General features: G+C 54.4%; 8 protein-coding genes across 8 annotated transcripts; 5 read left to right on the plus strand and 3 right to left on the minus strand.

Annotated features, from left to right (window-relative positions):
- Positions 1 to 666: 666 nt before the first annotated feature.
- CORC01_12376 (3-beta hydroxysteroid dehydrogenase/isomerase) lies at positions 667 to 2,206 on the plus strand (the record flags this gene model as incomplete). The annotated part of the gene is made up of 2 exons (XM_022623997.1): positions 667 to 897; positions 983 to 2,206. 2 exons carry the CDS (start codon positions 667 to 669, stop codon positions 2,204 to 2,206), a joined length of 1,455 nt encoding a protein of 484 aa, XP_022469483.1.
- A 4,309-nt stretch (positions 2,207 to 6,515) lies between these two features.
- CORC01_12377 (uncharacterized protein) lies at positions 6,516 to 7,318 on the plus strand (the record flags this gene model as incomplete). The annotated part of the gene is made up of 3 exons (XM_022623998.1): positions 6,516 to 6,630; positions 6,732 to 6,808; positions 6,923 to 7,318. 3 exons carry the CDS (start codon positions 6,516 to 6,518, stop codon positions 7,316 to 7,318), a joined length of 588 nt encoding a protein of 195 aa, XP_022469484.1.
- Positions 7,319 to 8,129: 811 nt separating this feature from the next.
- CORC01_12378 (uncharacterized protein) lies at positions 8,130 to 10,256 on the plus strand (the record flags this gene model as incomplete). The annotated part of the gene is made up of 1 exon (XM_022623999.1): positions 8,130 to 10,256. One exon carries the CDS (start codon positions 8,130 to 8,132, stop codon positions 10,254 to 10,256), a length of 2,127 nt encoding a protein of 708 aa, XP_022469485.1.
- Positions 10,257 to 11,838: 1,582 nt separating this feature from the next.
- On the plus strand, positions 11,839 to 13,020 carry CORC01_12379 (uncharacterized protein; the record flags this gene model as incomplete). The annotated part of the gene is made up of 1 exon (XM_022624000.1): positions 11,839 to 13,020. The coding sequence occupies one exon, from the start codon at positions 11,839 to 11,841 to the stop codon at positions 13,018 to 13,020; it is 1,182 nt and encodes a 393-aa protein (XP_022469486.1).
- A 706-nt stretch (positions 13,021 to 13,726) lies between these two features.
- CORC01_12380 (DNA transposase) lies at positions 13,727 to 14,170 on the minus strand (the record flags this gene model as incomplete). Its single annotated transcript, XM_022624001.1, has 1 exon — positions 13,727 to 14,170. The coding sequence occupies one exon, from the start codon at positions 14,168 to 14,170 to the stop codon at positions 13,727 to 13,729; it is 444 nt and encodes a 147-aa protein (XP_022469487.1).
- A 1,790-nt stretch (positions 14,171 to 15,960) lies between these two features.
- CORC01_12381 (cupin) lies at positions 15,961 to 16,599 on the minus strand (the record flags this gene model as incomplete). Its single annotated transcript, XM_022624002.1, has 1 exon — positions 15,961 to 16,599. One exon carries the CDS (start codon positions 16,597 to 16,599, stop codon positions 15,961 to 15,963), a length of 639 nt encoding a protein of 212 aa, XP_022469488.1.
- Positions 16,600 to 19,290: 2,691 nt separating this feature from the next.
- Positions 19,291 to 20,901, minus strand: CORC01_12382 (oxidoreductase family protein; the record flags this gene model as incomplete). Its single annotated transcript, XM_022624003.1, has 1 exon — positions 19,291 to 20,901. The coding sequence occupies one exon, from the start codon at positions 20,899 to 20,901 to the stop codon at positions 19,291 to 19,293; it is 1,611 nt and encodes a 536-aa protein (XP_022469489.1).
- Positions 20,902 to 21,626: 725 nt separating this feature from the next.
- Positions 21,627 to 22,378, plus strand: CORC01_12383 (exonuclease; the record flags this gene model as incomplete). Its single annotated transcript, XM_022624004.1, has 2 exons — positions 21,627 to 21,716; positions 21,776 to 22,378. 2 exons carry the CDS (start codon positions 21,627 to 21,629, stop codon positions 22,376 to 22,378), a joined length of 693 nt encoding a protein of 230 aa, XP_022469490.1.
- Positions 22,379 to 22,666: the final 288 nt, after the last annotated feature.

Consider the following 22,666-nt stretch of genomic DNA (forward strand, 5'->3'; position numbering starts at 1 on the left):
AGCCCACGTGCCGGACGGTAGCTTTTGGCCCCGCCCTCTCCTCTCGCAACGCGGCCTTCGATTTGGAGCACCTAGCACCAGTACCGGGATTTCTGAACGGCACCACCTTCACTGTCGTCTACTCATCAAATGCCCCGCGCAGCTCGGGTAGAATACGAATAAGAGTATCCGGAACCTTGAGTTGGCCCGAATGTATTTCCGCGGTTGTAGGGTGGTTGGCAGGTCAAGGGGCTCTTGTCGAAAATCTGATTTCCTTCGCGAACTTCGTGAACCTAGTGGACGTCGGCTGCTGCTCATTCCGCCTCTGCTGAGTTCAGACTGACCTCGGTGCTACAGAATGGCATTCTGGCGCAAGGACCGGCGAGGGGGGGAAGCTCTGGGACTCCATGGGAAAAGCGTTTAGCGCATTGATCAGCTCGAATTTCAGATGCAACGGGCAAGGAGCTCGTCTTGACGAGGACGAGGGATTCGGCATAAAAAACCTCTCAGCTCCCCCCCTCTTCAGCGTTTCGCCTTGGAAAACAAGCTTCTCTCTCCAACAGCACCTAAAATCATCGTCTCTGTCGTTCCGAGAGTCGTAGTGCGCCGACTTCACGATAGCAGTCGTTCGACGCGGCAGCTACCGAAACAAGACGGAAGGAGCCGTGGCGGTGGATCTTGATCAACATGGTGCTGGAAACATGGACGGCGAAGATCGCCTTCGGCTTGTTGGCAGCATTGCTGGCATATCTTTGGAAAATCAATCGCGCCATGTCGACGATCCATCCTGAGGCTCTGCGGGTGTCGCCGGATCGATGGACGCCAGAGAAAGTCAGGCACACCTTTGAGCGCATGGAGAAACAGCCTATTGACTGGACGCCACACTTGCCGCCGAAACTGGATCGGCGATACGTTATTGTTGGAGGCTCTGGCAAGTATCCCGCGTAGTATTGTCACTCACCGCCGCTGACTCTGGTACGATGTAGGCCTCGTTGGAGGACAGCTGGCCATTCAGCTCATTGCGCGTGGTCACCCTCCCGAGGCAATTCGAATCATTGATTCCCGTAACCCTGGCCGTGACGACATGAGCGAGGGACCGATATCCAAAGTTGATTTTGCTCAAGCCGATATTTCATCCGAGTCGGCAACCTCTGCAGCATTTGACAAACCGTGGCCCCAGTCAGTGGCCCATCTCCCGTTGACCGTATTTCATACCGCCGCCGTTATCCGTCCTTCGGAGCGTAGTAAGCTGGTCTACGACCGTTGCTCCCTCGTCAACACCACAGGGACCGTCCATGTGCTTGCCGCAGCCAAGGCTGCAGGGGCAGACGTTTTTGTGTTTACTTCTTCTTGCAGTGTGGCGTTGAAACCCGCCAAATTCTTCAATGCTCCGTGGAGGCGGTGGCCGACAAATGGTTTCCAAGTCCTCGATGAAGAGGACTTTCAGAAGCCGCTTCGTCCTCACGAAGAGTTCTTCGCCAACTACGCCAGAAGCAAGGCTGAAGCCGAGCGGCTCGTCTGCAGCGCGAACAACGTGCCACAACATCCCACGCAGGCAGGGGGCTTCCGCACTGGAGCCATCAGGCCAGGGAATTCCGTATACGGCCACAAGGACGATTACCTAGTTGGGACGACAGTACGCCTGGCCAGTTTCCCTACCTTTACTGCGCTATATATGCAGAATTGGGTCCATGGAGGCAACGTAGCTCTGGCACATCTCCAATACGAGGCAGCCCTGCTTGGCCCTCACGCACACAAAGTAGCTGGCCGACCATTTCTTGTCACAGATGGAGGGCCGCCTCCAGTGTTTAAGGACTTTTACATGCTTGTCCAGTCGGTCAGCGTGACACCCTTTCACGTGCAGTATCCGCCGCCACTGCTCTTGCTACTCTTGGCCTACTGTATAGAGGCTTACTGCTTGTTGCTTGTGCGTGTGCCAGCGTTGCAGAAGATCTTCTCGGAACCCGGTTTGCCATTGTACATGCTGCAACCCGCTTCTGTGGCTGGTGCCATCAACGCTATTATCAACGATGCTGACGCTCGTCGACGACCGGAAGACGGTGGTTTAGGATATCAGGCGAAGTGCACAACCATGGAAGGACTATGCATGCGCTTGGGCGCGTGGAATCGATGGGTCAGGAGCGGAGGCGAGAAAGTCAGGAGCGAGAAGGGCATCTTCAAGGACGTGCTCGAAGTCGGAGCAGAGCCTATTGTGAGGACAGCATGATGTTTCGCTGTAGAAGCTCGTGAACCCCCATTTTGTTACATGGCAAACTGCTTGGGGTGACCGTTCGTGCAAGCTTGGGCGACATATTTCGTCGAGTGAAAGGTGCAAATCTCGCGGGCATCGCTTATATAAAAAGGTTGTAGCTCTTCTCTCGGAACCATGCCGCTTCCCGTCGTTTGTATTGACTTGGCAGTGTCTTGCTCCAAGCTTCGGATATCGACCATGCAAGCGCCACAGTCTTGTTCGCAGGATGACAGGTGACGTCTTGACGCGGCACGGAGATCCGAACCTGGATCCTCGTCCGGCCCCCACAACCCCGGCCTGCCAAGTTGGCGGCGCTAGGGAGCGGCTGCATGGCGCTCTGAAGTTCACTTCTTAGGCTGTCGGTGATGGGAGTTTTCTCGCGTTCCCATGTAGAGGATTGATCTCGCATTCCCCATTCAGTTTGTGATAAACCTTGACACACGCCAGGGGAAGCCTCCCACATCAACCCATTGACTTTCTGGAACGGGCCCCTGTGCCGAGAGAGCTCAACAAGTTAAGCCACTCAACAGAAGCCGGAGCCCAAGACCAAAAGCTGGTGGCAAGGTCCTGGCTGGGTCGTGCGTTCGTAAGCTTGGTGGCGGGGTCGTGCCGGCGGGTACAGATAACCGGAGTTCGTATCGGCAGCCTCGTGCAGGTCTAGGGCAACTTTGTGAAGAGTATCTGGCAACGCCGCATAGAAAGGCACACACTTGGTTTGCGGGTGGCTGGCGAAGAGGGTGTGATGGGAAGGATGCAGATGGAAGAGGCGGAGAATCTGCATGGCCGAACAGCCGCTGTAGAGGGTCCCGATGTAAGTGACGGCCGGCTGGTCAAAGCCGGTGCGACACACGCAGAATGTTTGCAGTTGGCTGGAAATCAACGTGAAGCTGCCTTGAGTGAATCACTGTGGTACTCTGTACCCGAATAGAGGACCGTTTCTGTTGACCAGCCGTCGCATGCCGGAAACTTGAACAGGTAGAAAGCGGGTGACCGTTGTCGTGAGTGACCAAGCTGGAAGTTCTGCATTCGATAGCAAGCTTTGCTTCAGGCAGTTTAGGACCAGCCCCTCCCGCATACCCCAGCACCCCAGTTGCCTGGTGCAGATGGCTAGCGTAGGTGGCTAGTGTCGCTGTCGATGACGATCACTAAAAAGCTGGGCATGCAATTGACTGTGATGATTGGACGGCAAGCTCGTGGTAGCTCGGCGCCCAAGAACGTGGGAGGCGTGCGGCGTGCGGCGTGCCACAGGTGCCAGGTGGTATTTTGGGCTGGTAAACTAAGAGCGTGCATAGACTGGCCGCTTTGCCGATTTGAGAGACTTATTGTCTTCGTACCAGCCCAAATTCAACTATGGAGTTAGGAGGCGGCCTCTTCGCGCCGCAATTGTTGGCCAGCGTCCAACGGCGTCGTTGGGGCTTTGGGATTGAACATCCGCACGCGCCGGGCTGCTCCATACGCTACTCCATGTCGAGACCCAGCAGGTACGGATAGGTAGGTACCTTACACAAGCAGGCATTTGTAAGGCCAGCAGGACAGGGTACCGATTATGGGGCCGTGCTCAACCGGACACTAGGGAGATAGGTTGGTGCTGAGATATCGGCACGACCACGGTATCCTCAAGGCTCGGGGTATCTGCTGTATCACGATTAGATGCTCATTACGGATAGTGCTAGCCAGTATGTTTCCAAGGAAAAGGGCGCATGGAAGGCAAGGGGATTCGCAAACAGAAACATAACATGGTACAAGAGTGAGGCAGGGAACCAGTGAGCAGGGCAGTGATCCGGCAACGCCAAGAAGAGGACGACGCGATGCGATGTGAGAAGGGGCGGGTAAAGTCAGGTTCGTTTCGGAAGATGAGACGTCTTGACGGAAGCATTTGGAAGGCGCACTGAGGTGAGATCAGGTCAGCATACTCCGTTCTATTGGGACGGAGGATGGTCTGCACCATGACAGCTGCTTCTTCGGCCGAGTTAGAGGTTCACGGCCTATTAGATTCGCGGTGCGTCTCGTATACACAATACTAGAGAATCACGGAGACGCTGCCGCCAACAGGCCCAAACCTGGCAACGTTGGACGATCGGGGAATGATTGAACCTGAGGCATTAGGTAGTAGTAGATGGCAGTGACGGGGAGATGCCAGAGACCGCGGGCAGACCGCAGACTGGAGGGGGGAATACATAGGGAGTAGAGGCTGCACATGGGACGGCTCCGGAGCAAAGTGCGTTGCGTTGAATTGATTGGCAATAGATACTCTTGCCCCCACACAGCCTGCGAGTCTCCCGGACCACGGCAACAGCCAAGCTGCATTTCAATGGCTAGTGTTCCTGGGGAACTAGTCCCTTTTAGGAATGGCACGGTGTCTGCAGACCGAGGAGCGGAGGAAAGAACATCACTCACTCACTCACTCACAGTCACTCTGCAGTCTGCACCTTAGGGGAGCGGAAGGTGGAGCTGTGTTGGGTAACGTTAGACCGAGATGAAAGCCCGGGCCCTGCCAAATCTGAAAACTGAAGGAGACGCCGGGGCAGGGAAGGGGTTGCGAACATTTCCCCCTCTTTCTCATTTTCCTTCTCTCTGTGTTGTTCTGAGACAGGCACCTCAAGGAATGCGACTGTAATAGCACTTGGCGCTGCGACCATCGCCTGGTCAATGAAATCCCGCGTGCCATGCCCATCCCATCGCGACTGACAGCAGCTGCTCCCAACACTTCTACCTCAGTCAGGGAACCCCTTCTGGTGAACTGCAAGAGTTAAAGGTAGGACGAGGAGAATTCATTCGTTCCCAGCCAATCCTTGAATGCCGTGCGTGGGTGATCACTCAGCCTGACATGGCATCAGCCGCGGTGGCACTGGCAAAGTATCGGGCCATGCCTATATTAACTATGGAATGAAAGCGGAAAGGATGCTACGACGCGGATGAGGCCATCACGAGGGTCGACGATAGTTTCAGTCTCCAAAGTCTGAGGCGACAGGGACCAGGTGGTAGAGACAGGGCTGCCCTATGCCTGCTTAAGTATCTCCCTAAATGAGCATCCACCGCCGCGGCCCTCTACTGTGTACAATTGTCTATGGACGAAGTATGAGATTGATCTGAAGTGTAGCAGAGTTTGCGCTGCGCTGTGGTAGAGGGAAAAAGGAATTAGACCACTTCAGATGTTCTCTAATTATCTGTAGATAGATAGGTACGCGTTCAATTCCCGCCGTGTACAACCCAAGGTAACCTTGTAGCGTTCCTATCTTGATTAAGGCCGTCTGTGGTACGTACCTCCATCCCCGGCCAGTCGGTTGACGACCCGCCCCTGCCGATAACAGCAAAGTCGCGGACTGTCTGTGCGAATTGACTTTGTTGTCGCTTCGACTTCACCGCGAGGAACCCATGATCCAACCCCAACGGCGACCTCGATGGAGTTTTCCTGACGCAGATACGGCGGCTGCACTGGAGGAGGTGCATCTTCCCGGTCGTTTCCCCCCTCCCCCCCACTGTGACCCGACATTTGCAGTGTGTGGACCCCAGCCACACGTCTATCTCTGCAGATACGTACTGTGTACGGATATCTTGCCGGCCTTCCATTCATGTTTGTACATATGGGAACGAGCCAGGGCCGATGACTTGCGCCTGCCTTGTATACTATATTACCTATGTACATGGACCCGACGAGGACGCGCCGATGCACTTGCTGGGTGGACGCGGGCAATAGTGGGACGGTAAGAAGGGAAGGGAAAGCGAGGGCAGGAGCAGAGAGGGAAAAAAAAAACACAAAAAAACCGCGGTCTTGCCGGACAGGTACCGCAATCAAACCATGCATTGCCTGTCTTTCTGATGTTCGCAAGAGGGAAGGTGCGGTTTCTGCTGTTCCACCAGCCACCCTTGCAACTGTCCACTGGCACTCATACTTGGACTCCTCACACCTTTTTTTTTTTCCCGTTCCCCCCATTGAGCTTACCGCTTTCAAGGCAAGTGCGACCACAGAGACTAGCATGGGAAGGAACCACACACCCCGAGGTTCCTGCCGCTCATAGCTGTTGCTGCACTTGTGCCTCATAATAAAACCACATCGTTGCCCGCGCCGCCGCACTTGTTTGGGCCTCACTCCCTCTTTCTTTCCCGCCCACTCTCCGTCAAGCATTACCAGCAAGCACATCAAGGCAAAACATCTTCACACTGCCGACGATACTTTGGAACTGGATATCGCTTGATTGATTGTCACGCGTCTCTCCGTCCCCCTTCAGCAACTTCAACAAACCACAATTTCCACTACCTCTACACCACATCAACAACAGACAACATGCGTACTTCTCTCGCCATCGTGGCCCTCTCGGCCCTCACTGCTATCTCTGCTCAGCGCAAGGTCTACACTGCTGCCGACATCAACGTCGGTACTATCTCCGTGACCGAGAGAGGTGAGTCAATTGGACAACTTGATGCTATCACTCGTGGCTAGCAACCGGCATTGCCGCCCAACTACCACCACCGATCACTTACTGACTCTTTCTCCCCACAGCCAACTGGTGTGTCGCCGAGCGTAACACTTGCAAGGTCCTCTGCGAGCCCAACCCTACCACCAACGACTGCGATTCTGTAAGTTCAGTTTTTTTTTTTTTTCTTTCTATAGAAGCACTATTTGCTTGCTTGTATGATAACACAGGCCCGAGGCCGATGCTAGTGGGTCATCGCTGACATTTTACTCCGTAGACCTCTCTAGTGTACTCGTGCCTCTGCCCCAACGGCTCTGCCCCCGGTCTTGAGTACTACGAGCAGACTATGCCCACCTTCATCTGCCAGAAGGCCTTCCAGGACTGCATCACGGCCAACGTCGGCGACGCTCGCGGCCAGACCAACTGCACAGACACCATCCAGTCCCAGTGCGGAACCATCAACGCCCAGGCTGACCAGGCCTCTGGTGCTTCCACCACCGCCACCGCGTCTGCTACCAGCACTCCCTCCGGAACTGGCAGCGCCAACGCTGGATCTACCTCCGCTGCCTCCAGCTCCAGCTCTTCCGCTTGGGCTGCTCCCACTGCCAACCCTGCCCACCTCGGCAACGCTGCTGCTGTCGCTGCCATTGGTCTTTTCGCCTACATGCTCTAGATGGATGCGCTCTAGGCTGTGGTGAGCCTCGAGTCTCGATTGCGTCGTGCGGCGACATGATCGTCAATCGGGAATTCTAGGCGGTCTTTCACTTCTCTGTAATCACCTTCCCTACTACCCGGCCTGCGTGCTTACCACGCGGCTCCCTAATCTTTTTGACGAGGAATACGTGGAATTATGCGATGGAGACGATGGATATTCCCACCCGTATGGCATTTTGAAGTTCTAGGAGGAGTCAGTGCGTTACAGGGGACGGGTGATGTCACCCCATGTTGCTTTTGCTCTGCATTTCGCGTTTTAGGCATGATTGAAGACAGTCCAGACGACGTCAAAGAAATGAAGAATTGATTCCCCCCCATTCCTTGTCCCTGCTGCTTTGGGCGTTGGCCATTGGCTCAAGGCTGACAATGGGACTGTATCAGTCCTGGATGCCCTCTAAGAGGTATGGTCCACGCTCCCAAGTTTCCAGATCCTCACTAACACATGTCTTTATCGTCGCCGATGGCAAAGGACATGAAAGCCGGTCTATTATACCCTGTCGCCATTGTTTCATCAACTTTCTCTTTTCCAGAAGCTACTGAAGATAATTCTTTTCGTTTCTTTAAAGGAAAAGTCCTATGATGACTGTTGCTAGTGAGGCCAGGATATATTCTCCTCGCTACCACCCGTATAGCGGCAGTACAGCTCTTCGCAACACATCCGTACCCACTACCAAACAACCGTCTGAATTTGCATCATTGACTGATTGCAGACACAATCACCACATTGTACATTGCTCCAACCGACTTTTCACCAAACGCCGAAATCCGATATGGGCGAACGCCAAACACAAACCACACCTCCGCGGGTGTCGTTCGGTGTTGAACTCGAATTCTTTGTCGCCTTCATTCGTGAGGGGGAAGCAGACCCTGACAATGCCATCAAGCACGAGCTGCAGCCTCTCGTCGTAGTTCCACCGGATGATGAAACCAATGAGCACGGCGGGCCTCCTATGGCATACAGTTGGGACGAAGACTGGGTGTTCCACAGCATTGGAGACGCATTGGCTGAAGCTGGGTTGCCAGTGTACAGCCAGGGAAAATGCGGTGTGCCTGGCTCTGTGCAGAACATGCAGAGTGGAACAGCCATAGACGCATTCCAGCTCAAGCTGGACATCTCTCTAAAAGCAGATCACGTTGACGGATATCGCTGGCAACGCGTCGAAATGATATCACCGGCCATGCACAACATGAAGCTTTCTTTCGACATGATCCGTCTCGCGGTAAGTGTAATCACTACCAACTTCCGGTGCCGGGTGAACCCTAGCTGTGGGTTCCACGTTCATGTAGGTGTAGGACCGACGCAGCGAATTGACGCCAGGACGTTGAGGCATTTCGCCGCCCTCCTATGGGCCGCTGACCCCCTTATCAGCAGACTTCATGCTCCTTGGCGTTCTGCCCTTGGCTACAGCCAGTCCGCTCGAGTGAACGATGTAACATCTCTTGGAGAGGGCAGAGGTCCTGCGGATGTGATCATTGATAAAGGCGATTCCTTAGAAAAGTTGAAGAAGGCAAAATTTATGGGAAGAGACCGTTGGCTTGGCGACTCGGTGGATGTAGACGCGAACCCGGAGGCGATGAATCATGAGATGACGCTGGATCAAGAGAATGATGAGGCCCTTCTTCAGGGATACGAACCGTGGCAGCATCGCCAGACCATTCCGGAGGTCAGAGACCCCAAGACCTCTGAAGTTGGCCCTACCTCGCCATTTGGGTTTCCTCCATTTGCCTACAAGGCTCCTGTACCGATGCCGAGGAATTACCGCAGTTCTACACCAAACGGTGCAGTCCCACCCCGGCCCCGTCCTCCTCCGATCAACAGACGTTACGCCCGTGTTCCCGGAACGATGCGACGAGACATGCGCGGAGATCCGGGCTTCCTCGAGGGTTACATATTGGGTCAAGGAGGAGACATTGAATGCCCGGAACTCAATAGGCCGGCTCGATGGGACGTCATGTCTGGTGTTAGGGATCTCCTGGGTGCTGACATAACCGTTGCCCAGGTCGGGCAACTGATGACGCCCGCTTTTCTTCCTAAGCATATCAACTACAAGTTCAGAGCGTACGATCTTTTCACCGTCGGGCTCCTGGGCTTACATGACGAAGAGACGACGCGGACGATGTGGCCGACGAAAGAACGCACGATCGAGTTCCGCGAGGCGGCAGGATCATTGGATGTGGAATGGATTGCAACCTGGGCTCGCATCTGCTGTCGACTACTCGAATGGAGCCGTGATGCGGCGCCGGCGGAGTTTATGTGTGTTATGCGGCTGCTGGCGTGGGCTCAGGAAGAAGAGGGAGCTCAATACGACGTGATTGACTTATTGATCGATCTGGGCTTGATTACAGAAGCGAGGTTCTGCGAGGACAGGTTGCAGAAAGGGGACGCCGCGTGGTGGGAGTGCGCGAATCTGGGCTACCTCGAGGGATGCGAGGGCAATCTCGGAGACGGAATGGGATGGCGGGTGCCTGAATACCGCGACTACGAGTTTGACGATGCGCAGGATGGGGATGGGCAACACTACCAAGGAATCGCGCCCGGGGGCTGGAATGATGGTCACGGTGGTGAGTATCGGGGCGGAGAGGGATGGGATTCCGATGACGGTAAGGCTTTCGAGCTCGAGTGCAATGCGCCTGGGGCTGGTAAGACGACCAAGACCACCAAAAACGACACATCTGAAAGAAAGGCAGCCAGTGATGCGTCTGCGGCTGTTGAGACCAAGCCAGGCGACGCATCTGAAAAGAAGACAGCCAGCGGCGTGCCTGCGGTTGATATGACCGACACAGACGACGCCCCGGAAAAGGAGGCTGATGGCGACGTGGAGCAAGGTGAGTCGGCGGCGCGGGCGTCCCGTAAATCGAGCACCAGCACAGTTCGCCCGAGAATCTCCATTGAGTGAGAGGGCGTGAGACACTGATTGGAAGGTAGGGTTTGTTGAGATTTTGGATACGTTGTCGGAGTATTCTTGGGTTGAAGATGGATGTCCTGAGAAGAACAGGGTCGAATCGGAGGATGGCTTCGAGATTGTGGACCGCGAGGGATAAGGCACACCACCCGAGGGTCTGATATTAGGATGTTGGGAGTTTCTAGGTAGCCAACTTTGATTTCGCCATGAAAAAAGTTATTGGTTGATGAATGTAATACATAAACTGGCCTCTTGATCCGTCTGAAATTGTGTCCTTTGACCAAATTGCGGTAGAGCTAGAGTTCCGCATTCCCAAGCTGGGCTACTCTCACGGCTTCCGACTACATGTCCAGTGTTCATTGCAACTGGCAAAGCTCACATGTCCATACCCTATTCCGATCAAGAACCATCATCGGTCATCTATAGCCAGTTACGGAAAGAGGGGACGAGGGCCGGGAGATTTGCGATGTTTCACGACTTTGAGGTGCCCGTTATGACTCACGATAGTCAGGGGCACTGAACCAGGCCTACCTTATGGAACCTGTCTCGATATTCGACCGTGACTAGTATGGAAGGTATGGAAATGGGTTAGAACTCGATGGTGGGTACCAATCACCAGCTCTTCACCTGTCTTTCAGACAAGACCGAGACGCTGAACATTGGGCAGACGTGTGAGATGTCAGGTCACGTATTCCCCTCTATTGTCTTGATCATTTGCACTTTTCGGTATTTGATTTCACTCAGGTATTCTCCATGTATTTGGCTGCTTCAAGAGGCTTAGGTTCATCGTGTCATGGTGCTGTATAACTGCCTCGTTCGGAGGAAGGAAGCTTGCAGCTTTCATGTTTCAATTCGTCTAACGGACCGAGAGAAGAATGAATCGATGAGTTGTGGTGTCCTTGAGACCACCAGTATATGATAACTCAATCTGCTTGATTAATCAAGATTCCAGATTTGTATTGAGAAGAAGTCAACGTTTGGCGGCCGCCCGTACCAATCAGTCTCCCAGTCCGGGCTCAAGGCCGGAGAGGTAGCTTGAAACGCTCCTCTTCTTGCCTTAGTCAAAGGCAGTTCGTCAAAGAAAGCTGGGGGCATCTCGAAGATTATCGCTGATTCGGAGATCATCTCAGTGTCAAAGCTCTCTGGACAGCTCAAGTCAACAACGTCTCTGTGAAGCGGGCTTGAGAGCAGCGTCTAGTACTCTTGAGCCAATGAAAAGCCCGTTTGGCTTCTCGGCTCTGTGACCTCGCACCTACTACAATGTTCAGGGTCTCGGTGGCTGGCGGCCCATACGTCAATGGCATTGATCACAGTTGGCATCTAGAGGACCGAGCCAGGATCGTTGTCGAGACTTTGGGCGAACAAAGGGACAGACGCGGGTCGAGGCCCGCACCACAAAGTCCGATTGTCTATTAAAAGACATCTTCAGCCCGCCAACCTTGCATACCGAGCTCCCGGCAAACAGTTACGGCCTTCGTCCGAAGCATTCTGATGGCAGATCCACTAACAAGCAGCAAATCAAGACCTCGACTTGGACAAGCTCAACGAACCCCTTCCCCCCCTTACTTGCGCGGCTATGGATCTCCAACAAGCACCGCCATCCCGTGGTAACCTGACTGTCCTCGACCGTCTTACTCTGCTACCAGTCGAGCTCCAAAAGCAGGTTCTGCTCGAATACCTCACGGTAAGTAAGCCTCCCTGCGCCCTCGCCCTCTTCGTGCCCGACTGGGGCGTCTGCGCCCACGCCTCGGACCCCGTGAACGAGATTTACGACCTCCAGCGGATCGATGTCTACATCAAGGGCGTGGCCGGCGCCAAAGGTGAGTTCGAGTTCGGGGTGAATCACGGCGATGGAGATCATGCGTCCTTTCCGTTGATGAAGCAGATGGAGAAGAGTCCTCCACCGCACGGGCAGCATGATGGTGCTTCATTGCGGGAAGAACTCGATAAGAGGTTCCCGACGGCGATGGAATGGGCTCTGCGCGATATTGGACGGAACGGGCTAGGAGGGTTTGAGCAGATCTGGCCGAGGGGCCCGGATGACGAAGTAGGTAGGCGCATGGCTGGCGGGGCGCTGGTCTTCCGTGAAGAGAGCGGCCGCGAACGCTTGCGTGGTCGAGTCGTCAACCGTCATCCCTTGACAAGAGCCGCAGACTGGAAGTCGAGCATGGAATCGCCGCGACATCTGATGTTCAATGGCTTCCCCTCGGATCCCTGGCTCCAGCTCCGCCTGCGGCGAAACGCTCTCACTAACTTCCGATGCGAAATGGAAATCGTCGTCGAACGGGGATCCGAGCTGCGCGCCGTCGATTGGGCCGCCATGACGCAGCTCGAGACGCTCTTTCTCGATCTGCGAACATATGCCCGGGGCGGTAGTCTCCACCGGGACGGTATCCGGCGCGGCGCGGCGCGGATGGGCTGTCTGCGGCTCGGGTGTCTCGTCGTCGCGGGTTTGCGGACGGGGGAGAGGTACGTTCAGTCGCGGTCGCCCGGCTGGCGGCTGTGTGAGTGGGAGACGGACGACGAGGAGGTTGGTGGTGGGGTGAATTGGGTCAAGGTGTTTTCGCCGGCGCTGGGGGAGGGTGGCAGGATGGTGTTTGTTGATCAAAGGGTGGTGGATGTCGACTGGGACGGGTGGAGGGTCAGGGCTGAGGGGTCAGGGCTGCTGCTTCCTGCGGTTGAGGAGGGCTTGGATGGGGATCGTGTGAGTGAGGCGTATTTGAGGCATGTGGACAAGGTGATGGGCGATGGTAAGTAAATAATTTTCTTATAGGTAGAAGGGTTACATTATCTAGGTAGGTAGCCAACCATTCTCATCAAGTGATTCGTGAGAAAAAGGGTCCAGAACAATGACCAGCGGTTGCCGCCTCACGAGATTTAGTTCTCCCAGGTTCCGGCCTTCGAGGCCATCGAATGGAGCACTACTTCGCTTCCTCGTGAGATCTTCTCCCACGGGAGACACTATTTTGTTTGTTCTCGTTCCTGCATGCTAGCTACAACCATCTCCTTTCTGGCTCATGTCTCCACACAACGCGGCGCGATGTGGTTTATCCGCCGTATAGGACTGCATGGCTCGGCGGTACGAAGGCGATACTGCGAGCTTCCGTCTGGCGCGACAGATTCCTGATGACCTCACGAGACCTTCTGAGCGATTCATGTGCTGCCTTGCCTTGCTCAGACATCGCCAGTTGTGAAGAGGTGGCGCGAATGGCGACCCACCACTGACCAGTGGGCTCTTCCTTTGCTTCTTTCCTAGACTGCCACCGCAGTCGTCTGTTGGGTCAGCGCTGATGCCAAAGTGATCATGAAAAGAAACTTACAAATTAGGCAATCTGTGAGAGATGAATAACGGTGTTTGCAAGCCTGCGGGTGAATCGTTTCCCCATGCAACTCATCGCAGGCTCGACATGCTTGAATTTCTCGGCGGCGCGGCGCGGCGCGGCGCGGTTGAGAGGGGAACCCGTTCACTCCTCCTCATTCTCAGCCTCGTCAGCCAAAACGCGCATCCTCTCCGCCTCCTCCTCGGAATCTCCCGCGGGCGGCTTGTTGGGCTTGATCCCCTCCATTTGGAGATAGCGCACGAGGGTCTTTGTCGCGCAGGTGACCCCGGCGTCGCGCTTGAGCTCGGCGTAGGAGACGGCGGGCTTCTCCTTGAGGACGCGCAGGAGCGACTTGACGTCCCTGTCGGACAGGATGCGGGGGCGGCCCGGGCGTGGACGGTCGCGGCCGGCCTGCTGGAGGCGGTACCGCGTGACGATGCCCTTGATGGAGGAGACGGGGACCTCTTCCTTGATGGAGATCTCCTTGAGCGACATGCCCAGCTCCGAGAGGACGGCGATGCGGGCGCGCTTCTCCGGGGAGTATTGCGGCTTGCGGGGCTTGGGTTCCAGGGCGGCGCGGCGAGGCATTATGGTCTTTTTTTTTGCGTGAAGAGGCTTTTGTCTTTTGGGGCGAGGGAGGCGGGAATGTGAGGGAGGCGGCGTTGGTTGATGTGAGATGGAAGAAAAAGACGGACGTGATGAACGCAGCGCTGTCGCTGAAATGCAGATGAGAGTTGAGTTGAAAGTCAAAAAAGGGGGATTGCGTTTTTGAGATGAGGCTGGAGATGAGAAGGAGGATGAGGATGAGCGGGATGTCGAAATTTTCGTTTTTTATTTTTTCTTTTGGTGAATCCCGGTGGCTGGTTCCACTTTCTCGGGGTGGATCAGGGGTGTTGCATTCGGGGTAGTGGATACCTCAGGTACTTGGACGAGGCGGGGCATGGGCCATTTACGGCTGATGGGATTCTGGTCTCGATAAGGTGGACCAAGAAGCAAGCTTCTAGCGTTGCTTTCCGTCAGAGATCTGCTTGCTTTTCATCACTACCTACTTATTGGGCTCTGATGACTTTTGCTGGCCACTGGCATCTTGGCCCTTTCCAAGGTAGGCCTCGAGGGTTCCGGAGTAGGTACGTCTTACTCCCATACTACCTAAGGCACCTGGAGGGCAACCGAGCTCAGCGCTTGGACAGGATTCACGGGCCAATTCGGCGTGCTCGGTTAAACCACCTATTGGCCAATAGATCGGTATCTAATTAGTTTTGAGGAACTTCATTAGCTTCCCGTGCTAACTACCTTGGCCACAAAACATTGGGAGTCTGGGAGCATGCGGCTAGAACTCCATGGAGACGTGGGATACATCCGCGATCGTGAACATGTGCGAGTCGCATCTCGAATACTCGACATCTACTTTGATTTTTTCGGGGATAGGGTGAAAAAGAAAGAGCATGTATGGAAAAAAGAAAACATGACCCATGCGGACCGCCACTGGTAGTTTCTGAAGGTGGCACCAGCCACCAGCCCTGAGCCACGCCGCGCCATAATATTGTGCACTCTGGCAGTTAACTGCGATTTGAGAAACACATGGACATGTAGGATCTAACTTCAATTGAAACCAATACATTGAAAAAAGATGGTACCTTCTTAATGTTAGCCAGCAATAGGAAACCCCATTTCGAGAAAACACACCTGGGCGCGTCAAACAGCGGCTGCCGGCACCACTTATAAGGATGCAGAGATATTCAACCAAAGATCCCACTCGATTGTCAAATCCTCAGCGGATGTAACTCTACCTTGATGGTATTCGTTTACACAGTACAAATACATCAGAACCTTCTATCAGGCCTTTAGCTGTGGAAAACCAGGCCGACTGACGCCGTCTTCCTCAACCCGCAGCACCCAAATGAACATATTGCTGAAGTCTGACTGCTAGTGATCAAGTGAGAAATCCTGTAATTGAGTACAGGCAAACGTTAACCTTGTTGTTGTCTGAGGGCATCAAAGGCGAGGTTTGACAGGCCCCAAGTAGGTATATTATAAAGACAATAGTAAGAACGTCTTTTTAGCTGACGTTTGGTCTTGACTTCTCCCTGCCATTTGGACAGGGACTTGCGGGTCAATCCAACTTTGCAAAGCATAACAAGCAAACAGTCAAGTACTTGGCAAGATCATGGCTAATTATAGAGCCGTATTGGTATTGGTAGACCGTAACACAATGTAATGCCGATACTGGATCGTCCAGTACGCCCAGTCCGACACTATCCCTCCATGTTTGATAGGATACATTGTCCTCATCGTAGCTCTTCACGCTCTGTTGTGGCGTCCGTGCGATAAAACAAGTCATGACATCTTTTCCAACCCTCAGCCTCCCAGCTGTGATTTCAAATCTTCCCCTCTGCCTTCTTCTTCTTCGCAGCCTGCTCCGCCATAAACTTTTCATAGTCCGCCTGCCTGTCGGGCGAGACCTTGATAAACGGGATATCATCCTCCATCACCTTCCCAGCAACCCTCACGGGTTCCGAAGGCTGCAGACAGAAAATCACCCGCGCCCACTGGTCCGTCGCGTTCTTCCACCCGTGCATGGTACCCCTCTGAATCATAATCTCCCCTTCCCTGAGCGTGCGCTTCGCCCCGTCGTCTAGGTAGCACTCGATCTCGCCCTTGAGCACGATGCCGTAGTCGCACGACTCGGTGCGGTGCATCATGGGCCCCGTCTGGGGACCGAAGTCGACGACGCGCAGGACAGAGCCCGAGGGCAGGTGGAGGGAGGGCATGCGCGGGTGGTTCGGGGCGTAGGCTGAGAGGTCCTTCTCGTTGTCCATGTTGACGGGGGACTCAGAGGTTGTGTAGCAAGTGTGGAAGTACATGTTAGTCATTGGGTCCGCTGTGACCTCGACGGGAAAGGCATCGGAGAAGACGGCGCGACCGTTGGCGTCGTGGGTCGTGATATGCCGGGACACGGGACCGAAGGGGAGGTCTTCGGGTGCGGGGGTAGCGGGGGGAGCTCCGGACGACGACATTTTTGCTTAGGGCGTGGTGGTATATGTGGTGAAATGTGGACAGACGATTAAGTGGTTGCCAAGGTTTGGTGACACGACTGACAAGTTTGACAGATGAGGGGGGCGAGCAACGAAGCAAGTGAGGCGGGAATATGTAGTCGACGGCTTTGTCGTGTCTCTTTTAAGGCCTTTCTTCTTTTCTACTACTCCAACCAAGACAAGAGGGCGGGGAGTCGTCCGATGGATGTATCTTCTGACAAAGCACTACTCATTCGTTCTTGGAAAGATGCGATTGGGGGGTAGAAGAGGGGATGGGATGAAGGGTCCTTTTAAGAAGGTGTGCTGTCATGGTCGTTGGCCTCGGCGCACAGACTTTGGGGTGTCTCGCCGAGGAAAGAAATAGAAAGCAATCTACCTGGCTGACCTCCCTTACCTAGCCAGCTGGCAAGCCCTTAGGAACGCAGTGTTGTCCCTCAGCTGACGCAGGAAGCGGCAATCCTGCCCGCCCTGCCTGCATATGTCCACCTCACTGCGTTGCGAATGTATTCGTGAGAGCTGTAAGCGGTATTCGGTGTCGGGTGATCGCTTCAGGCGGGCGTGGCTGCATCGTCTATGCGCAGTTCTCGTTCTCAAAGTATTGCGTCTTTTTTAATTTTATTTATCCGCTCGAACCCTCGGAGGACGGTGATGGGGATTTAGGAATCTAGTTAAAAAAAAAAAAAAAAAAAAAGGTTCGTCTGGCAGTGCCGACGCGGAGACGCGGCGACGCCACTTCTGCTGCATGAGAGATGTCTTACGTCCGTATGTGCGAAAGGCCCTCCCGTCCTCCGAACCATGCAGCAGATAGGCGCAGAACATCCCGCCAGGACCGTCAAATTGCGGCAAAGTGCTGCCGTATAGGTAGGTACACACGTAACAATCTCAACAACTCAGGTAAGCGACGACGATGAGCTCGCCAATAGTGACGGGGAGCTCGTAGTGAAACGAAGCTTGGCTCGCGACTGCATTCATCAGACTTGGCGCTCTGTTGAAGATCAGCAAGCATTGCTGTCGCAAGCCTCGGGAGCTGACCTCCTGTAGTGCGTGGCTTGGTGGATCGATTTTAAAGGCATTTGTTGAAGATGGGATTTAATTGAACTTGAATGTATACGGATATTGCCTGCGCTTGGCGTTGAGTGGCAGTGTGACTTCCGAAGGATCTGACCAACTAACACGGATTGCCAAAAAGCACCGTCTACTCAGCAGTCAGAAGGACTACCCCAACCTTTGATGTTGCAAGGCGGTTCAAACCCGCTTCGCATTGTTTGCAAACGCAAGAAAGTGCCCGTGCTGGAGGCTGCATCAACTCGAACAAATTCGAAAGGCATTGCTGTCAGGCTGCGGTGGAGGAACATCCTTCGGTCAAGGCCCATTGATCATATGAATACGAAATAGTCGCGCGCAATCGATCAAAATCCGAGGTAAGGCTGTCATCTCGGACTCTACTATATGCAGCTTACGAGCTTGCGTTGGCGTTTTGGGTCCTGCGGTAACATATAATTACGCCGATCCCACATCGATCTGAAAGACGGGGAGGTGTCCGCTTTGGCGCTCCGTGTTCCAGAAGATTTCTCGCAACGGCTCCGCGACAAGCGGGGACATCGGACTCGGAATCGATCCCGGCTAGCCCGAAATTGAGTATGCGCCGCATCGAAGGTGGCAGGCGGAGCTTCTTTTTCGATGAATCGCGAAAATTCGGGCGTTTCCCCGAGTGTGTCAAACAGATTGATGTCGTGGTGACGGTGACATCAACCACTTAACCGCCGGGGAGATAAGAGAAGGTTGTGTGTTCGACTTCGACGAGTCTAACAGTGATAAATCGCGGTATGAACGTCACCTTTGGCGGCCACCAATCGCCGCTAAGACGGTTGCCCGCGAACGTTGCGAGCACTTTCAAAGGGTGTCGGGGAAATCGACCAGCCGGAGGCGTTTCCTCCCTTTGCAAAGAACTTTGCGGAGGCATGATCATGACCACGCTGGTTTTTGCATCAAGCGTCAACTGTAAATCGAATTGAATGCCTATGTATTAAGTCTCTTGCCCATCGATAGAGAAGATGGCCGGGGAGCTGCCGCCGGGCTGGCTCGCCGACTTTGCAGATGTGGTAGGATGAATGAAATAGTGTCGGTGAGGGCGGCTGTAGTCTGTCAAGCTGGGTCTCAAAAAGAACGCTTGAGCCAGTGGCAGGTCAATGGCTATCCCCGTTATCGAACATCAGCACGATACCGTGGGTCATATCGGATCGAATAACCTGGAAATTTAACGCTACCACACTCTGAATATCAAACGAGATGAGTCTGGTGGCAAGACGATGAGGATTGAAGCTTAACAGCCAGGGACCGCCTTGGCTGCCTCGGTAGAAAACCCCGTCTAGATCGTCGTATCGCTCTGTCTGGAGCGTGGCCCATGAGGCTAGCGATTGGTCCGGGACTTGCTGGGCAATTCAAACACCTCGGGGAGACACCGTCGGCTCTGAGTCCCCGAAAAACGACGAGGCAGGAATCGAGACTGAAAACCCAACGTCCATGGATCGGAAAGGCCCCGGACTGACCACCTTGAACTCAATGGTAACATTCTTGGCTGACAATGACCCATACAATGGCTAAGAATCTCCTGCTTCCGATTTCTCCTCGGCCTTTGACTGGCGCGCTGAGCAAGGTATGCAAGCTTTGCCCTCAAGCACTTGTCGAGTTGGCAACCTTCTGTGACCACCACTTCCCCCAGTCGACCACTTTCTTCCCCGTCCGCGCTTCCTCTGCCGCAAATACCATCGCATGCGAGCGAATGACTTCTTCAAGCGAGCAGCCAATGAACTCATTTTGCGCTTTCTCTGGCGTCCAGCCGTGGTTCTTGACTTTGTCTACCGCCAGGATGAATTGACGTGCGAGTCCTTTGTCTCCACCGCCGTGACCGGCATCTTCGATGGTTGGATGGAATGACCGAGTCGCACCAGTGTTGAAGTCCTCTATGGTGATGGTTCGCGCATCGGCATAGATCTCACCGTCAACGCCATATATATGTGTGTATCTCTCGCAAATCTTCTTCGTTTGTGCGACCATGTGCAGGGTTGCTGATTTGGACTGCTTGGTTACGTCTAGATTTGCGTCCGTAGCATCATCCCAGGTGATGGTAACAGTCTGATCATCACAGACGTTGTTGTCTGCGTCGAAAACACAACGACCAAACCAGTTTCGGGACGCAACGACGTCCTTGGGAGTGGAAGCATCGTAATCTTCGGCGAGCTTGGATGCTAGGACTTTACTCCGCTCAGCTATGGGGAAGTCTTCGATCTCCGGGAGCACGATGCTGACTGGCCAGTCCATGTTACCGGAAGCGAGGCCTTTCAGGTCCGAGCCGAGATAGATGTTCTTGGCTGAGAATTTGCAGCCCCCGTCACCCAGAGGGCACGTCATACAATTCGTCGCACTCCCGGCCGCGGCGGGCTTGCGACCTTTCCTGAAGAGCTGAAGCGAACCACTTGACGATACAGTGGATGGAAGGTGAGGCGTGCCTGTTCCGGCCTTCACTGGCGCGCTCAAAAGCCAGAGGAGCAGGTCAATGTCGTGGCAACTCTTTGTCAACAGACTTGGTGCCGTAGTCTTTTGATTCCGCCAATTGCCGCGCACATATGAGTGTGTAAAGTGCCACCAACCAACCGGCTCTGTATGCACAATCTTGAGGATATCGCCAATGACACGATCCTCTAGCAGGAGTTTGCGAAGTAGCATATTGTGTGGGCTGTAACGAAGGACATGGCCGATAGAGAAGACGTTCTTGGGCTCCTGGCCAGCTGGAGGCTTCATGGCCTGATACATATCGAGACAATCAGCAAGAGACGTGGCGAGAGGTTTCTCGCACATGACGTGCAAACCCAGGGGGGCAAGGCCGACGAGGACATCGCGATGCATTTCGTCAAGCACACAGATAAAGACGGCATCGACGCCAGGCAGGACATCTTCGCCGGCCGCTTCTCTCTCGCGGCGACGTGTCTCATAGGCTAGGAAGTCGGTCCAGTCGGCGAATTGCTGCCCTTCTTGCGGAGTGCTGGAACCCCAAATGAATGTTCGACCGAAGCTTTGCCGCTTGTAGGCGATGGGTTCAGCCACGGCGGCCACGATACCGTTGCAGGAAGTTTCATTTGCGTTAGCATATGCCTGCCCGCGAGAGCCAGCGCCGATGATGAGTATGCGAGGTGGTGAAGCAGACATGGGAGGTTTCTGAGGTGGCACTGGAGTTGCATCTGGAAAAACCGCGACGGGCGAACCCGACTTCTTGACGGACGACATTTCGTGGTCGTTATCGTTGAAGTACTAATCGTGAACCTGGTGATGATTCGTTGCGTCGAACTTGAATATCTGTGGTCTCTTTCCGTCAATCGGCATCGGAGTACCTGGAATATCAGAAATGGACAGGAGACGCTCTTTACCAGGTGAAGTTCGAAAGAAGATGCCACTCGCCAGGAAGACGAGATAAGTCGAGGCCACCGGGAGCTCTGACCGGAGAAGCGGGGCCACAGAGAGGCTTGGAGCCAATCAGTGATGGTCTATTTGAATCGTACCTGAGGTCCCTAGGTACCTTGGTACCTTAGTCCCGGGGGTTCGTTCCCTTATCTTATCGGCGGCTGCCGGTAAGGTATCCGTAGGTACGGATACCTACCTCAGAATCGCATCGGCATTCCCAGCCGATATGGGGCCCATTCCTCTAAGGTAGTCCGTACACTACGTTCCATTCCTGGCGGTGAGACGTCGACGGGCTGGCAGAGCTAGGATTGTAGAGTACTCCGTGCATAACCTTGCTATTTTCCCCGTGCAAGGTGACAATTGGAAGCCACAGCTGGGATGCTGCGGCTTGCACCCCACCTTTAGACAAAGCTACCTCTGGCGAAGTTGTGGCTAGGTCAAGCTAAGTACGCAGAAAAGAAGAACCTGTCGATCGCGAATAGGTGCCTTCGTCCTAGCGCGACCCGAGTTGTCAGAATCTTGAATCAACATTAGGAGATTTTATCTTCACCATGGACTTTCTCAACCCTCTCAAGCCCAAGGCTCCCGCCCCGAAGATGCAGTCTGCGTCGGATGGCCCCCTTATCTGGGTCGACTGTGAGGTATGCACTCCCGGCTTAGTTCGACATGCCGCTCCCGAGATTGATTAACACACCCCCAGATGACTGGACTGGATCCGGACAGGGAGGAAATCATCGAGATCTTCTGCATCATCACCACTGGAAATCTGCAAGTCGTTGACCCCGAAGGCTGGGGCTGCGTCGTACACCAGACGGAGCAACGCATGGCGCAGATGGACGACTGGTGCACCAAGACACACGGTGATAGCGGGCTGACGGCGGCGGTCATCAAGTCGACGACGACGCCTGAACAGGCGGCGGACGATCTGCTTGCCTACATCAAGAAACACATCCCGGAGGAGAAGACGGCGCTGCTGGCCGGCAACAGTGTGCACGCGGACCGATCGTTTCTAAACAAGCCGCCTTACCGGAAGGTGGTTGACCATTTGCACCATCGCATTCTGGATGTCAGTTCGCTCAAGGAGGCGGCGAGACGATGGTGCCCGCCGCAGGTCGTGGATGGCGCTCCCTACAAGCAGGGCTTGCACCAGGCCAAAGAGGATATTCTCGAGAGCATTGCTGAGGCCAAGTACTACAGAGAGGCCATCTTTGGCCGGACATGGAGTCGAGGAGATGGCGGCGTGCAGGATACGCCAGCCAGTGAGCGGGATGAGGAAGAGGCCTGGGCGGACAACCTGCTGTAGATGGATATCAAAGCAACATTGAAATCTCCATCAGAGTTATGTTTCCTATTTCGCGAGGCAATGAGGTGAATGACCTTGAGTAAGACGCCTTGCCTTGGCTTGCCTTGCTTTGCCTTACATAAGCTTGATACGAAATAGTTGAATCAATGGTTGACCGCAAGGGTTGCGGCGTCCTTCTAGGATAGTCTACCTAGTGCTATAACTAACTGTATGAAGACGGTAGAATCAGCGGGAATAACGCACTTCAAGACAGTGCGGACGCGAACCACACGCGATGGGCTCTCGCCA

This window comes from Colletotrichum orchidophilum, assembly GCF_001831195.1.
Source record: "Colletotrichum orchidophilum strain IMI 309357 chromosome Unknown Scaffold_151.1, whole genome shotgun sequence".
NCBI classification, from domain to species: Eukaryota; Fungi; Ascomycota; class Sordariomycetes; order Glomerellales; family Glomerellaceae; genus Colletotrichum; species Colletotrichum orchidophilum.